General features: G+C 46.1%; 1 protein-coding gene across 1 annotated transcript in view; it reads left to right on the plus strand.

Annotated features, from left to right (window-relative positions):
• The first annotated feature begins 3,276 nt into the window (after positions 1-3,276).
• The window catches only part of TSC22D3 (TSC22 domain family member 3), an 82,198-nt gene continuing 70,669 nt past the window's right edge, over positions 3,277-14,805 (plus strand). The window contains exon 1 of the mRNA XM_069100438.1: positions 3,277-3,836. Within this exon, the coding sequence (XP_068956539.1) occupies positions 3,514-3,836 (323 nt within the window). The 5' untranslated portion in view covers positions 3,277-3,513. The remainder of the gene's footprint in view (positions 3,837-14,805) is intronic.

Here is a 14,805-nt window from a genome sequence, read left to right on the forward strand (position 1 = left end):
CATGAGTAAGGTCACAGCAGGCACAATGTTGGGTGCCCAGGGTTTCCGTGAGCTCTACCTCCTCTAAGTGATTGGATGATTTTCCCCTCTTACTGTGTTGGGGGGAAAGGAGAGTTCATTGAGAAGTGGGTTACCTTGCAAGCTCTCCCTATTCCTATGTTAAAGTTATAGGAATGTGGGAGAATACAGAGGGAATGGACTTACAGCTGCCAATCCTAGGAGGCTTGGGAAGCAGGGGTGATAGGGTTTGTCTCTTAATTTCATTCTCTTTTACTCTGTATGCTGTTTTAAGGCAATTTCCCTTACTATGATGTAATGTGCATTATTTGGGCTCAGTTAGATTGGGGTGAGAACAAAAGATTTCAGTGGAAATGAAGACTCAAAAGATGTACATGGATTGATATGGACCCCTTTGAGCCATGGCCCTGGGGAGGGGGGGGGAAGGGAGACGGCCTAACATCAGTGATAGAAGTCTGTGGTTGGATATGCAGGCTGTCACTTGGGAACATCCTTATTCTCTCCTTGAATTTCCCCAGGGGACCTTCTTCTCCCACCTTCACATCTTGGTCTTGGTCTTTTCCTGCTATTCCCGCCTTCTCCCCCTCATTCCCTGGCCCAGATATTTCTTTCTCCTTTTCCTCCAATGTCCTTTTCCCCATTTCTTTCCCCCAGTGCTTGATCCTTCCACTGGCGTCTGTAACTCTTACAGTAGCAACCCATGGATTAAGGGGCCTGGCTTCCAGGAGAGCTCTCAATTCTCCCAATGAAAGAAAGGAGTCTGCCTAAGGCAAGGGTGGGGAGCCTGTGACCTCAAGGCCACATGTGGCCTTCTAGGTTCTATCTTCTAGTCCAAGTCTGACAGAACAAATCCTTTTAGTAAGGGGATTTGTTCTGTGAATTTTGGATTCAGTGAAAGGGCAGCACTCAAGAACCCAGAGGGAATTTGTTCTGTGAAGTTTGGATTTTGTCAAAGGGCACCACTCAAGGACCTAGAGGGCCACATGTAGCCTTGAGGCTGCAGGTTCCCCACTCTGGCATAAGGTATTGCCTAAAACAAATCCATTTTCTTCTTAGCACTTAAGTGTCTTTGGGTCCCAGGTCCTATGGGACTTGGCTGATGTCCTTCTCGTTGTCACTAAGGCCCCTTTCCTGCTCTTGGGGTATACAGCTACCTGTGTTTGATAAGGTGGAGCTCAGCCAGGTTACAGGGTCTGTTCACCTCTGATTGACCTCACCAAGACGGCTCTCCCATCTTATACCTTGGCATAAACAACCTGCATATCAAAGCAAGAACCGGAAATCCCTGTTGGCCTTAAGACACACTTACCATCCCAGACCAGTCCAGAACAATCAGGGTTGTCCAGGCCACAAGAAGGACAGGCAGCCCAGTCCATCCTCCCCTGGCTGACTCCTGGATCCCATAGCCCTGTGCTTAATTCTGGAATCAAAAGTATTAACAAAGTGATGGTATTTTGTTTTAGCAGATAGACTGAGAGTCATGAGATCTTGGGATCACAGATTTAGAGCTCATTAGGTCCAGCCTACTCATCTTACAAATACAGCTGTTAAGTGACTTGCCTAGGGTCATACAGCTAGTGTGAGGCTAGATTTGAACCCAAGCCTCCCTGACTCCAAGTCTAGCATTCCATGCACTACACCATGCTGCCTCCCAATTCCACCTTTGATGTATAACCCTGGGTAACCTCTCTGAACCTCAGTTTCCTCATAAAGAAGAACACTTAGCTCATAGGATAGTTGTGAAGAACAAAGAGAATTGAAGGCACTTTATAAAGCTCAAAGCTCTATAGAAACATCCATCATTGTCACTGTGATGGCCAGACAATGGAGCGCACCTGGGTGTGACTGGGCACATGACCTTCCTTGCCAATAGGGCAAAGTTGAACCTAATAATGCAGAACAACAATAACATAGGCAGGAAACACAAGTCTCCCCCTCCCCTTACCGCTTTCACGCAAGGATCCACTGCTCAAACTGTGCTGGCTCAGTGGGGTAGGAGGGTGAGAGGGCATCCCCACTCTCTTCATTGCTTGCAGCAGGGACAGGGATGGGCGGGAGGCAGGGACTGGAGAATGCCATTTTGGACGAACAATTGTCCTGGATCCTTCTTCCATTTTTCTGATAAGGAACTTTGTGAGGGGCAAAGGAGGGAGCTTTCTCCAGGGCTGTGCTCCAGTTCTGCAAGTGGTAACCCCAGGGAGAAGGACAAAAACCTTGGAGCCCAGCAGGACATGGAGTCTCAAACAGGACTGCTGGTCGGCTGTGAAGCTCTTTACTGGATGTCTAGGTTGTGTTAGCACCTGGGGAGCATTGCATGTGGAGAAAGGGGGGCTGGGGCACAGAGAACATCCTTATTGAATAGAGACTCACTCCCTAGTTTTGCTGCATATAGAAGCAATCACTTAAGCATTTATTAGTGCCTATTGTGCCGGGCTTTGGGCTATGTGCTAGGGTGCGTACAAAGACAAGAAGTGAAATATCCCCTGTCCTCCAGGAGTTTCCTGCCGAGGCAGGCTGGCATTAGGAGCACGGCTGGGGCCCGGGGCTTCTCATCCCTCCTGCTGCCTACAGCCAGCCCGGCTTCCTTCCTCTCCAGGGACAAGAAAACCCTCAGGCAGGGGCAGCTAGGCAGGGGTGGGACGGGAAGGGAAGGTTGCCTGTGTTTGATTGCTTGCTTTCTGAAGGAAGGATATGACTTGACTAGTGGCAGAGGGAGCCTTGAGCCTGGACAAGGGGGTTGGGGAGGAGAAAGCAGCCCCGAAGCCCCTCCGGGGAGGGAGGCTGGAGTGTGTGCGCGGCTCTGGGTTGCTCTGCGGCCAAGGGACCTAGAAACAGCTGCTGCTAACTTTCTTCCTGCCCTCCAGGAGTGATTTACATGCTGTCATAGCCCTCTGGTGGCTCTGCCGTGTGCAGCGCTCTCTCTCTCTCTCTCCCTCTCTCCCTCTCTGTGTCTCTCTGTGTCTCTCTCTATCTCTGTCTCTCTGTCTCTCCCTCTCTGTCTCTCTGTCTCTCCCTCTCTCCTCTCTCTGTCTCCCTCCCTCCCTCTCTCTCTGTCTCTCTCCCTCCCTCTCTCTCTCCCTCCCTCCCTCCCTCCCTCCCTCTCCCTCTCCCTCTCCCTCTCCCTCTCCCTCTCTCTCTCTCCTGGACCTAGGCACGAAAGAGGCTTCCCCTCTGTCTCTCCTCCCCCCATCCCAGCCCCCGCCCCCTCCCCAGCCGCTCCTGGGACTCTTCCCACTGCCGCTACAGGTCCAATCCTGACTCTGGGTGTTAAGTTGAGAAACTTGGGCTGTCTGTCTGGGGGCTGTGGCACCAGGGAGCAGAGCTGCCGCCACAACAGCAGCAGCGGCAGCAGCAGCAGCCGCCGCCGGAAACCAGCAGCCCTGACGATCGGCTCCGCCGGCCACTGCGTTCGACCCCACAGAAGCTCAGCCCGAGAAGGCTCAGCTAGGAGTCGGGGTGCCGCTCGCGGACCGTGTGGCCGCAGCTCCCGCCACGATGGCCCTGTCCTCACCTGTAGGGCTGGACTGCTGCACCTGCTGCCTGGACCTGGCTAACCGCAGCCGGCAGGAGGCCGGCGACAGCGGCGACGGCGGCGGCACCGGCGGCACCGGCGCCCTCGCCAGCCCCAGCGTGAGCAACTTTCGGCAGCTGCGAGAACAGCTGCTGTTCGCGAACCTGAACGCCGACAAGCTGAACAGAATCATGAGGCAGGACTCCCTGGAGCCGGTGGTCCGCGACCCCTGCTACCTGCGCAACGAGGGCATCTGCAACCGCAACATTGACCAGACCATGCTGTCCATCCTTCTCTTCTTCCACAGGTGGGGAAGCCTAGAACCCCCCCTTAGCCTCGCTCCGGGGCCCCCGGGGGGGGGGGGGGGGGAGCTGAGAACCTGGCGCCCAGGAGGCCTGGCCTTACACCGGAATAGGGAGCCCTGGGGACCACTAGGCGGCCAACCTTCTGGCGCGAATTCCGGGACTTTGGGTAGCCTGAGGCGAATTTAGGGACTCCTTCTCAGGACCATGTCTTTAGACGCATAAAATAGCACGCATGTGGTTACAAAACAAACCAGTTATGTGGAAATACAGTTATCAAAAAAAAAAAATCCCCAATTCACAGACCCCAGGTTAAGAACCAGTAGTGTAAAAGGTGGGGTGGGGGAGAGATTTGGGGATTTCGTTCGACGTTGTCCTAAGTTGTACCTGCAGTGCTTGGTCTCGGTTGGGTCGCTGATCTGCCTTCCTATATGATCAAAAGACTATGTGGGGGTTAGGTGCCTTTGGGTTCTCTCCTGTACCACTCTAGAAATTTTTCTCCCCAGGGTGCCCTTGGGGAGCAAGTACAGCAAATTATCCTAGGATTCCAGATCTAGGGCTGGAAGAGTCGTCAGAGGCCATCTAGCCCAACCCCCCTCATTTTACAGGTGGGAAAACTGAGGTCCTCGAAAGTGAAGTAACATGTCAAAGTTGCAAGATCTGAGATCTAGAACTGGAAACGGACCTCAGAGACCATCTCCTCTAACCCCTTCATTTTACAGATAAGGAAACCCTAGCCCACAGAGGTGAATTAACTTGTCGAAGAGCATAAGCTCAGAAATCTCTATGAGGGGTTCTCAGTCTTTTTCCTGTCATGGACCTTGTTGGCAAATCAATCTGGTGAAGCCTATGGGCTTTATTCTCGGAATCATGTTTTTAAATATATAAAAATCAAATCCATAGGATTACAAAGGAAACTAATTATATTGAAGTACACTAATCAAAATGTCGTGGGTTTTTTTTAAACCAGTTCACAGACTACAGGTGATGTAAAGCTGGAAGGAGCCTCAGAAGTGCTCTAAGCCATTTCATTAATTATAAGGAAACTGAAGCCCAGAGAGGTTGGAGTAATTTGTCCAAGATCAGAGGTCCATAGGTGGACAAACCCTCTGAGGTTACCCAATTCAAATCTTTCATTGTATAGATCAGGAAACTGAGGCCCGGCTAGGTTAAGGAATTTCCCCAAGGTCATCATGCCGGGGTGGGAATCTGAACATTCAGGCTGAAGCAGCAAAAGTGGCCATGGCTCTCAAGTTCAAAGTTGATATGCCTAATAGAAGATGAAAAGCAGAAATTTGAAGCAAATAGGTGCAAATGTACATGGGTTGAGGTCGGGTGGCGAGGAAATGATCTGGGTCCCTTTGATGCTCTGGTTATGGGACAACTGAGGTGAGGATGGGCATTGAGAATGGTGACCAAAAAAAGCAAACATGTGGCTCTCGAACCCTGGGAGAGAGCCTCTGTGCACAAGAGAAAGATGAAACCAAAGCCTGCTCAGCATGCCTCTGTGGATCATGTTGAGAGATCCTGCCAGGCAGGCTCTAAAGGGACAGAACTCTCATGCCTGAGAAAAGGCTAGCTGGAAGCCCTCTCACTGATTTGGGAGACGGTCCCATTGGAAAGCCAGCACTGTCCAAGTAGGGGGAAGTTGAGCCTCATGCAAAAGAACCATCTCTTATTGAATGTGCTTATAATAGGGAGAGAATACCAGCAACTTGCTGCCCCCTCACCCAGTTCCTGAGTCTATCTGCTGTTTTCAGCACTCTGAGGCGTGCTCCCCAAGATGGCTTAAAAAGGGCCCAGACCCCCTAGGGACTGCTGAAGCTTTATTGGTATTCCCCCCCCCCCCCCCATATAGACATGACTGCAAAGAGTCAGACTGGCACCAAGGAATGGGTCACTGGGGCCTGGTAAAAAGAGAGCTAGCTTGGGGAGAGGGAGGATGTCTTAAGACTTGATTTCTGGACCTAGCTCAGCCAGTGACAAACTGTGCAACCCTCTTCTTGATTGTGGACTTCAGGTTCCATAGGGTCCCTCCTCACTCTGAGATCCTGTGGCTCTATATACATGACAGAACAGGGTCTGGGCAGTTGGCTCTGTAACAAGGATACCATTGCATGTGTGTGTGTGTATATGTATGTATGTATGTATATGTATGTGTATATGTATATATGTATATACATTTTATTTTGCACTGGACCTGCGATTTTATTCATGACAGGAATTCTCAGTGAGAAAACTCCTTCCACCAATGTATAGGGGTTTAGAGTCTTAGAGAACAGAGGAGGCATCAAGAGGGGTCTCCCAGCCAGGATGGAGCAGAGCAAGGACTCAGAACCAGGATTTCCCTACTCAGAGGGCCACTCCCTACCCACTATGCCACATGGTCTCTCTTGTGCCCAAATAAAGAAATAAAAAGACTGTTCTGCAAGGCTACTAGGCTCATTCTTCCCTCAGCAGCATCCCTTCAGAGAGAAGGACATGGGGCAAGGCCCCCAACTGCCTCCCTTTGGGTGGGGTAGAACACACAGCACATCTAGCTTTATCAAAGGCCAAGTCATCTTAGTGTGCAGTGCTTGCCTGATTGCTATATTATGACAGCAAAGTAACCCAACCAAGGAGAGAGGCCATTGGGGGACAAGTCCTCTTCTTGGATTTGTCTTACTTTACTTTATGTAAAAGTAATACATACTTTACTTATGTAAAAGGAACCAGTCCTGCATACCAGCATCCCAGAATACTTAATGGAATCATTCATAGCCACTGATCAAACACTGGTTATGATCACAGAGTGTTCATGGTGAGATCCTGAACTTGGGCCAGGACATCTTACCCTTTTTGTTGTCCTGGCTCCGTGGGCAGCCTGATAAAAGTCCATGTGTGCCTTCTCAAAATATGGTTTTTAAATGCATAACATACATAGGATTCCAAAGAAAACCAGCTATTTGGAATAGTTGTCAACTTTTAAAAAATAAGTTCATGGACCCCAAGTTAAGGACCATCTAGTACTTTCTTTTGAAAAATCTGGAACAAAATCTTCAAAAGATTCACTTCAATTTCCATCCAGTAGTGTTTCTTGATGGGGGGGGGGTGCATCCAATAGAGGTATTGGCTCAGATTCTGGCCAAAGAACCCACCCAAGATCAAAGAATTAGCTAGGGGAACCTGTGGCCTTGAGGCCACATGTGGCTCTCTAGGTCCTTGAGTGCAACCTTTTAACTGAAGTTTGGATTTGTTTAAAGGACCACACTAGAGGACCTAGAGGGCCACATGTGGCCTCAAGGCCTCAAGTTCCCTACCCCTTAACTAGGGTTTGGTCCATGGCAGATTTTCTTGTATCCTAGATTTCTGGACTAGAAATGGTAGCTATATCTGATATCCCTGAAAAATAAAAGAGATGAAAGGAAACTCTGAATGGGGAGACCTGGGAGTTTAGCTAACAAGTTTGAGAGCTGGGACCAGAATTCAGGGCTCAAAACCTCCCATCCCATGTTCTTTCAGAGTTATGCAGTATAACCATGTGGTATAGTGGATAAAACAATGGATTTGGAGTAAAGGAAACTAGGGTCAAATCCCACCTCTGCCACTGCGTGACCTTGGACAGCTTAACTTTACCAATATTCCAGATGACAAATTAGTGAACTTTTATCTTACTAAGAACTTGAGAGAAATGGGTATTGGAGATACAGAGATGATCTCTCATGCTTTAAATATTAAATTTTTATTGACAGCTTTTGTTTTCTCCATTTCTACACATATCCGTCTCCTCTCCCCTATTCATGAGGCCATCCTTTACAATAAGATTAAAAAGAAAAGAGAAAAAGAAAGAAGTTTAGCAAAATCAACTGATTCTGACAGTGTATGAATGATTCCATACCCATAGGCCCCACTTAATGGCAGGAAGGAATGTTTTCTCAACAGTTCTGAGCTTGGTCACTATAACTGCACAACCCTGCTTCACATTTGTTGTTGTCCTTTCCATTCACATTGTGGAGTCGTGGCTTATATTGTTTTCCTAGCACTACTGACTATCGCCCCATACTTATTTGAGTTCTTCACATTTGTTATTTCTTACAACAAAGTAATATTTCATTCTCTTCATAGACCACAATTTGTTCATCCCTTTCCCACTTGATGGGCATCTACTTTGTTTCTAGATCTTTCTTACCATAAGAAGTTCTGCTAGGAAAATTTGGGACTTATCTTTGACATCCTTAGGGTGTATTCCCAGCAGTGGGGTCAACAGACATTTTAGTGGCTTTCCAAAGCATAATTTCAAATTAGTTTCCAGAATGATAGAACTAAATCACAGATAGACCAGCAGTGGATCAGTATGCTTCTGTTGAGGAAACACAAGCTTTGCTCCTCCAACACTGATCATTCCCATCTTTGCCAGTTTTCTGGGGAGAGGGAGTGTGTGTGAAACTTTGGAGGTGTTTTTATTTGCAATTCTCTTAGTATTAGGAATTTGGAGCAATCTTTGATTTTTAATAGTTTGCAATTATTTTAAGAGTTATTTGTTCATATCCTTTGACCACTTATCCAACGGCTCTTGTGTGTGTGTGTGTGTGTGTTCATTCTCTATATATCTTAGATATCAAGACCTTAGAGGACTTTGATACAAACATTTTCCCTTTTAAAGGTTTCCTTTCTTAGTAGCATTGATTTTATTCATGCAAAAGGTTTTAAATTTTGTGTAATTGATATGATCTCTTCTATCTTTTGTGATTACCTCTATCCCTTATTTGGTTAAGATTTCTCCTCCTTGGGGTGGCCAGGTAGCACAGCGAGTAAGAGCACCGGCTCCAGTGTTGGGACGACCTGGAGATCGAATCCCGGGCTCAGACACTCAGTACCACACCCAGAAATAACTGGCCGTGTAACCTTGAGCAAGTTACTTAACCCTGATTGCTTAAAAAAAAAAAAAGATTTCTCCTCCTTAGTCATTTTGAGCTTAGTGTGGTATATGGCATACAATGATGGTCTAAACCTAATTTATACCAAACTTTTTTACAGTTTTCCCAGCAATCTTTGTCAAATGGGAAATTCTCCAAATAATTTGCATCAACAAGTTTATTGGACACAGGGTTATTCAGTTCATTTGTCTTTGATTTTTCCTTTTCTAGTCTGTTCCATTTTTTACTATTATACTTTTTTAACCAGGATCAAATAGTTTTAATGGTTACTACTTTATAATATAATTTGAGAACTGGAAGTGCTGTTACTCTTCATTCCCACTTTTTTATTATTTGTCTTGAGATCCTAAGACCTTTTGTTCTTTCAAACAAATTTTATGAGTTTGTCTAACTTTACAAAATAACTTCTTGGTAGTTTGGTATAGCATTAAATCTGCAAATTAACTTAACAGATGTTAATAATCACAAACAATAAATATCTCTCCAATTTTTAATGTCATTCTTTATTTCTTTAAAAGGGAATTTTATAGGGGCGGCCAGGTAGCACAGCAAGTAAGAGCACCGGCTCCAGTGTTGAGAAGACCTGGAGATCGAATCCCGGGCTCGGACACTTAGCACCCACCCAGAAACACCTGGCCATGTAACCTTGAGCAAGTTACTCAGCCCCAATTGCTTGGGGGCGGCCAGGTGGCTCAGCGAGTAAGAGCACTGGCTCCAGTGTTGGGACGACCTGGAGATCGAATCTCGGTCAGCACCACACCCAGAAATAACTGGCCGTGTAACCTTGAGCAAGTTACTTAACCCCGATTGCTAAAAAATAAAAAAGGGAATTTTATAATTGTCTTTATAGAAGTTTGAACGTATCTCAGTAGATTGACTCCCTGATATTTTATGTATTTTCTAGTTAATTTTTGAATGGGATTGCCCTTTTTAGTATTTTCTCCTAGATTTTGTTATTGCTGGATAGAAATTGTGACTTTATTTTGTTATCTGCTACTTTACTGAAGCTATTAATTGTCTTAATTAGCTCTTTACTGATTCTCTTGGGTTTTCTAAGTAAGTCATCATGTTTCAGCAAAGAGGAATAATTTTGTCTCTTCTTTGCCAAAGCTTCTGTCTTTAGGTTATTTTTCTTGTCATTGTCACTGGTAGTCTTTTTTAGAACTATGTCAAATAACAATGGGATTACTTCTGTATAGGGAGTTCCAAAAGTCTTTGTGCAGTTTTAAGATTTGGTTGCTTAAAACTGCACCAGGACTTTTGGGGACACCCTGTATTTATTTAGGAAGCTTCTCATGTTTTCCCATTGCAAATAATATTTGTTTTTGGTTTTAGATATATACCTTTGCTAGCACATTAAAAACAATTCTCCTTATTTGCCCATGCTTTGTAGATTTCTTTTGAAAAACATAAACAAGGGGCAGCCAGTGAGTGAGTGAGTGGCTCAGTGAGTAAGAGCACCAGCTCCAGTGTTGGGATGACCTGGGGATCAAATCCGGGCTCAGATACTTAGTACCACACCCAGAAATAACTGGCCATTTAACCTTGAGCAAGTTACTTAACCCTGATTGCTTAAAAAAAAACAAACATAAACAAATATTATATTTTATCAAAGGATTTTTCTGCATCTATTGATAAAGTCACATGGTTTGAGATGCCTTTCTTTTAACATGATTAGTTATGTTAATTGTCTTAATGTTTAACCATCTTTCTCTAATATAAATCCATCTTAGTCATACTGATTAACTTTTTTGATATATTGTGGTAGTCTTTTTGCTAGGATTTTAAAAAATTGTATCACCGGTGATGTTGGTACGTAGCAGGGGAAGGAAAAAATATATATTGATACAGACACAATAATATCTGATATCGAACCATGGAAAACCATACTGCTGCCACAGTTCCTTTCTGTTGTTTAGCGGCTTCTATGGTTCTAAGAAGATACACCCAGACTCCAACCGAAATCTCATAGCAAAGCAGCAATGGCTTTTTGGAGGTAAGCTTCTTAACAATTTGGAGATTCTTAAGACTGATTGATATGATTGAAACTCAGATTTGCATTAAGGTTATCTCCCCTAACATTACAGCCCACATGCATCATCCATGGGCTGTTTGCAGGTCTCACAAAATCAGACTCCCAGAAAACTTCATTGCTAGAAGGGCCCCCCAGCAGTCATATATCCCAACCTATACCTAAAAAAAGTATCCTCGTACCTGCTAAATGATTTGCTTGAAGACATCTAGGGTTTTTCCTGCCAGTGAAAGAGTGGGAGCAAACCACATTCCTTTCAACCACCCAACTTCCCAAGATTCAGACCCAGCCACCAGGTTCTAAGAGCATGAGGAAAAACAGATCATAATCTCTTCAGGAGGCTTAGGTTAAAAGATACTTTCATCCCATCATAAAAGGGTTCACAGGCCATGGAGTCTCTTCCCATTAGTTTTGGGGTTCCTGCCCTTGGCTGGCAAAATCAACAATCTGCCCCCTACTTTACTTCTATAGATGGAAGGGGAGGGTTACTATAGCAACATGAAGGCAGGTCAAACCAGTCTGGCCTGGATTACTCTGTCCAGAGAGGGAGCTGGAGCACCCAGGGAATTGGGGCACAGACCCATCTTTCTAGCTGTTGGCATTCCAAGTCTCTGTGTGCTGAGGTTTCCTTAACAAATAGACTGTAGGAGATGTGAGGTCATTTTCCTGTTGATGTTGCACTGCAATGACCCCCATGGTTAATCTTAGACTGCTTTGTGCAAAGACACCTTAGAGGACTGAAAGAAGCAAGCTGAGGCTTCAACTCTGTCCTTAAGATCCACAACAGGAGTTGGGAGGCTTGTTCAACCTTACACTCTCCAAGGACAGGGAGCTCCTTATCATCTGAGGGGCCCAAAGCAACGCCTACCTCAAATGTCTTTGTCCTTTCTCTGAAGGACAAGACCAGTGCAAAGAAAATGAGAACTGGAAGACAGGAAAGGGAGGGAAAGAAAAAAGGATAGTGAAATAGAAACCCAAGGGGAAAGGAGGGTGGGGAGAAGTTGCTGCCCATGCTTGACAAAAAGAATGAAATGGGAAAATTGCCCCCGTGTAATGCAAAGGATCAGTCATATAATACAATACAATTTTATTTGGCACATTTAAGGTGTAGCACTTTGGGACACTCCCCAGCTAGCACAGTGGGTTCCTCAGACAAGTTTACCTCAAGTTCAAGATATTCTGTAGGTCTGCAGCCACTCAAAATAATAGCTCAGGAGCCCCCACTGATGTGTTTACTTTTGCTAGTCAGCCAGAGGACACAATTAGGTCAAGGCAAAGGCATTTAATGAAATAACATAGTAAGAAAAGTAAGAATAAAATATTTCCCTTGTAAAACTAGGACACACTCTTCCTCAAAGGCATTATCCATGGGGAAAATAGGTACATATATAAGGTATGCACATGGAGAAGGTCACATGTCTAGAGCACACATAAGGAGAAGCATACACAGAGGGAACCAAGGCAGAGACATTGAGGGTAGGGGCTGAAGATGATGTTGGAGAGGAGAGGGCGCTCTTGGTGAATGGCCTCAATTTCTAGATCGAGGTCCTCTGCTGAGAGGAAGGAAGAGGGGTTGGTGGTGTAGGAGCCTTGAAGAAAGAAAGGAGGGATGCTAAGGGGAGTAGAATCAAATATCAATCAGTCCAGATTTAAAAGTTTGTGTAGTGGTAGGGGACTGAAACCAAGATTTGATAACAAATGTGTAGTGGACCTAGAATGGATGGGGGAGTAGCTCAGGCCTCTGAGGGAAGCTTCGGAGTTACTGCTGTCTTCTGGTAATGCTGGCCTTGCTCCCCCCTAGTGCCATGCAGTCTAGGCCAGGCAGGCATGTGCTCTTTTTACTGGGGCAGGGGTGGGCTCTCACCTGCATTACTCTGTGGGTCCCTTGGGCACTGCTGTACTCACTGTGAGCTTGTATGGCTTCTCCTTTCAGCTTCTGACTTCTCCTTAAGGGGAAGAGTGAGCTATCTCAACGCTCTTTGAGTATAAAGCCCCAGAGCCTGTGCTAGAGCTCTCTTTGAAATACAAAGTCCTAATATACCCGGGCAGTGAACCTCAGTGCCACCTGTAAAGCCTCCCCCTCCCACTGCCACTTAGCAAGCTCTCCCCCATCCAGAGAGACGGCCCACTTCCTAATCCTCTCTGTTGGCCCCCAGCTCATCCTCTTTCCTTCTCAAGGAGTTCAGTACCTCGCTTACAAGTGTCTTCATCTAGCTGGCAGCTGGTTGGCACAGTGGATAACATGCTATACTTGGAATCAGGAATACCTGAGTTTGAATTCTGCCTCAGATACTTATTAGCTGTGTGACTGTGAGCAGGCCACTTACCCCATCTGTGCCTCAACTCCCTCATCTGTAAAGTAGAAATTACACTAGCGCCTACTTCCCAGGGTTGTTGTGAGGACCAAATGAGATAACATATGTAAAGCAAACCTTGTAGTGCTATAAAAATGCTAGCTATTGCTGTTATGCCTCCTTCCTTTCCTTATACTTGGGGACCCAGTTCGTCAGCCTCCTTAGCTCCTGTGACCTTCACCTTCACTCTGCCCAGCCACACACAGGGCTGATCTCACACCATCACTCCCATCAGCATCCACAAATCACAACTCTGATGTTTCTCTGAACAGAATCTCTTACTCTTCCATCTCTCATGGTGCCTCGGCTCTTCTAAACCCATTCTCCATGCTGACCACAGCCTCTGCTCTCCCCACTACTCCCTGCGGTACAGATCATCACTCATGCTCTGGCCTCTCTTCCTTTCAAAATTTTTCCCTTCTACTTAACCTGTTCTACTTTATGCCCTTGAGTCCCTCACTCCACCATCTCATCCCTTTCCAAATCCCAACCCTGGATTACTGCCACCATGCCCCTCATCTATTCTAGCTGCTGTACTCTGATGGAAGAATTCATACAATTTGGGCCCTGCCACTATACAACAAACCTTTTAATCTTCCCTGATTGATGTTTGCTCCTACTCCCTTTCACATTCTTTTCAAACTTTCCTGTCTTTCCTCTAGTCTTCCGCAGCACCAATGCCGCCTCCTTCCTCTCAGCAGAGGACCTCACCTCATGCTTAAAAATTGAGGGCATTCACCAAGAATGCCCTCTCCTCTCCAATTCTACACATCATCTTCAGCCCCCCATCCCCACTGTCTCTGCCTCTGCTCCAGTCTTGGATGAAGGCGTATCACTTCTCCCGGGGTCCAAAACCTCTCCATTTCGTGTCCTTGATCCCAGTCCCTCCAATCTCCCCTGGCACATTGCCCCCAAATCACTCCCCCTTTCTCTCCCCTGATGCACTCACTAATCTTTAATCTCTAGCTCCTGCCTGCCTGCCTCCAAACAGACCCAGATCTCCTCCATCCTAAGAAAACAAACAAACCACCTTTAACTTGATCCTGCCATCCCCACCTCAAGCTATATCTCTCCTCTCCTTGGCAGCTAAAACCCTAGAAAGAGCTGTCTCCACTCTCACTTCCCATGTCTCAACCCCTTGTAATCTGGCTTTGGACCTTAACACTGTACTGAGACTACACTCACCAAGGTTACCAACGATCTCTTCACCAGCAAATACAATGGGGTTTTTTTTCCAGTCCTTGCTTCTTCTTGGCATCTCTCCAGAAGTTAACATTGCTATCTACAACCTCTTCCTAGACAATTTCTCCTCTCTGGGTTTTCATGACATTACTCTCTCTCTCTCTCTCTCTCTCTCTCTCTGTCTTTCTGTCTCTTTCTCTGTCTTTGTCTCTCTCTCTCTGTCTCTCTCTCTCCTCTCTGTCTCTCTCTGTGTCTTTCTGTTTCTGTCTTTCTCTCTCAGCCTCTCTCTGTTTCTCTGTTTCTCTCTCTCTCTGTCTCGCTCTCTCTGTCTGTCTCTCTCTCTGTCTCTCTCTGTCTCTCTGTCTCCCTCTGTCTCTCTGTCTCTCTCTCTCTCTGTCTCTCTCTGTCTTTCTGTCTCTCTCCTCTGTCTCTCTCTGTCTCTGTCCCTGTCTGTCTGTCTCTCTCCCCATGTCTGTCTCTTTGTCTTTGT

This window comes from Petaurus breviceps, unplaced genomic scaffold (genome assembly GCF_028583685.1).
Source record: "Petaurus breviceps papuanus isolate PSGF00001 unplaced genomic scaffold, PetGlider_PUasm1.0 400, whole genome shotgun sequence".
In the NCBI taxonomy this organism is placed as follows: Eukaryota; Metazoa; Chordata; class Mammalia; order Diprotodontia; family Petauridae; genus Petaurus; species Petaurus breviceps.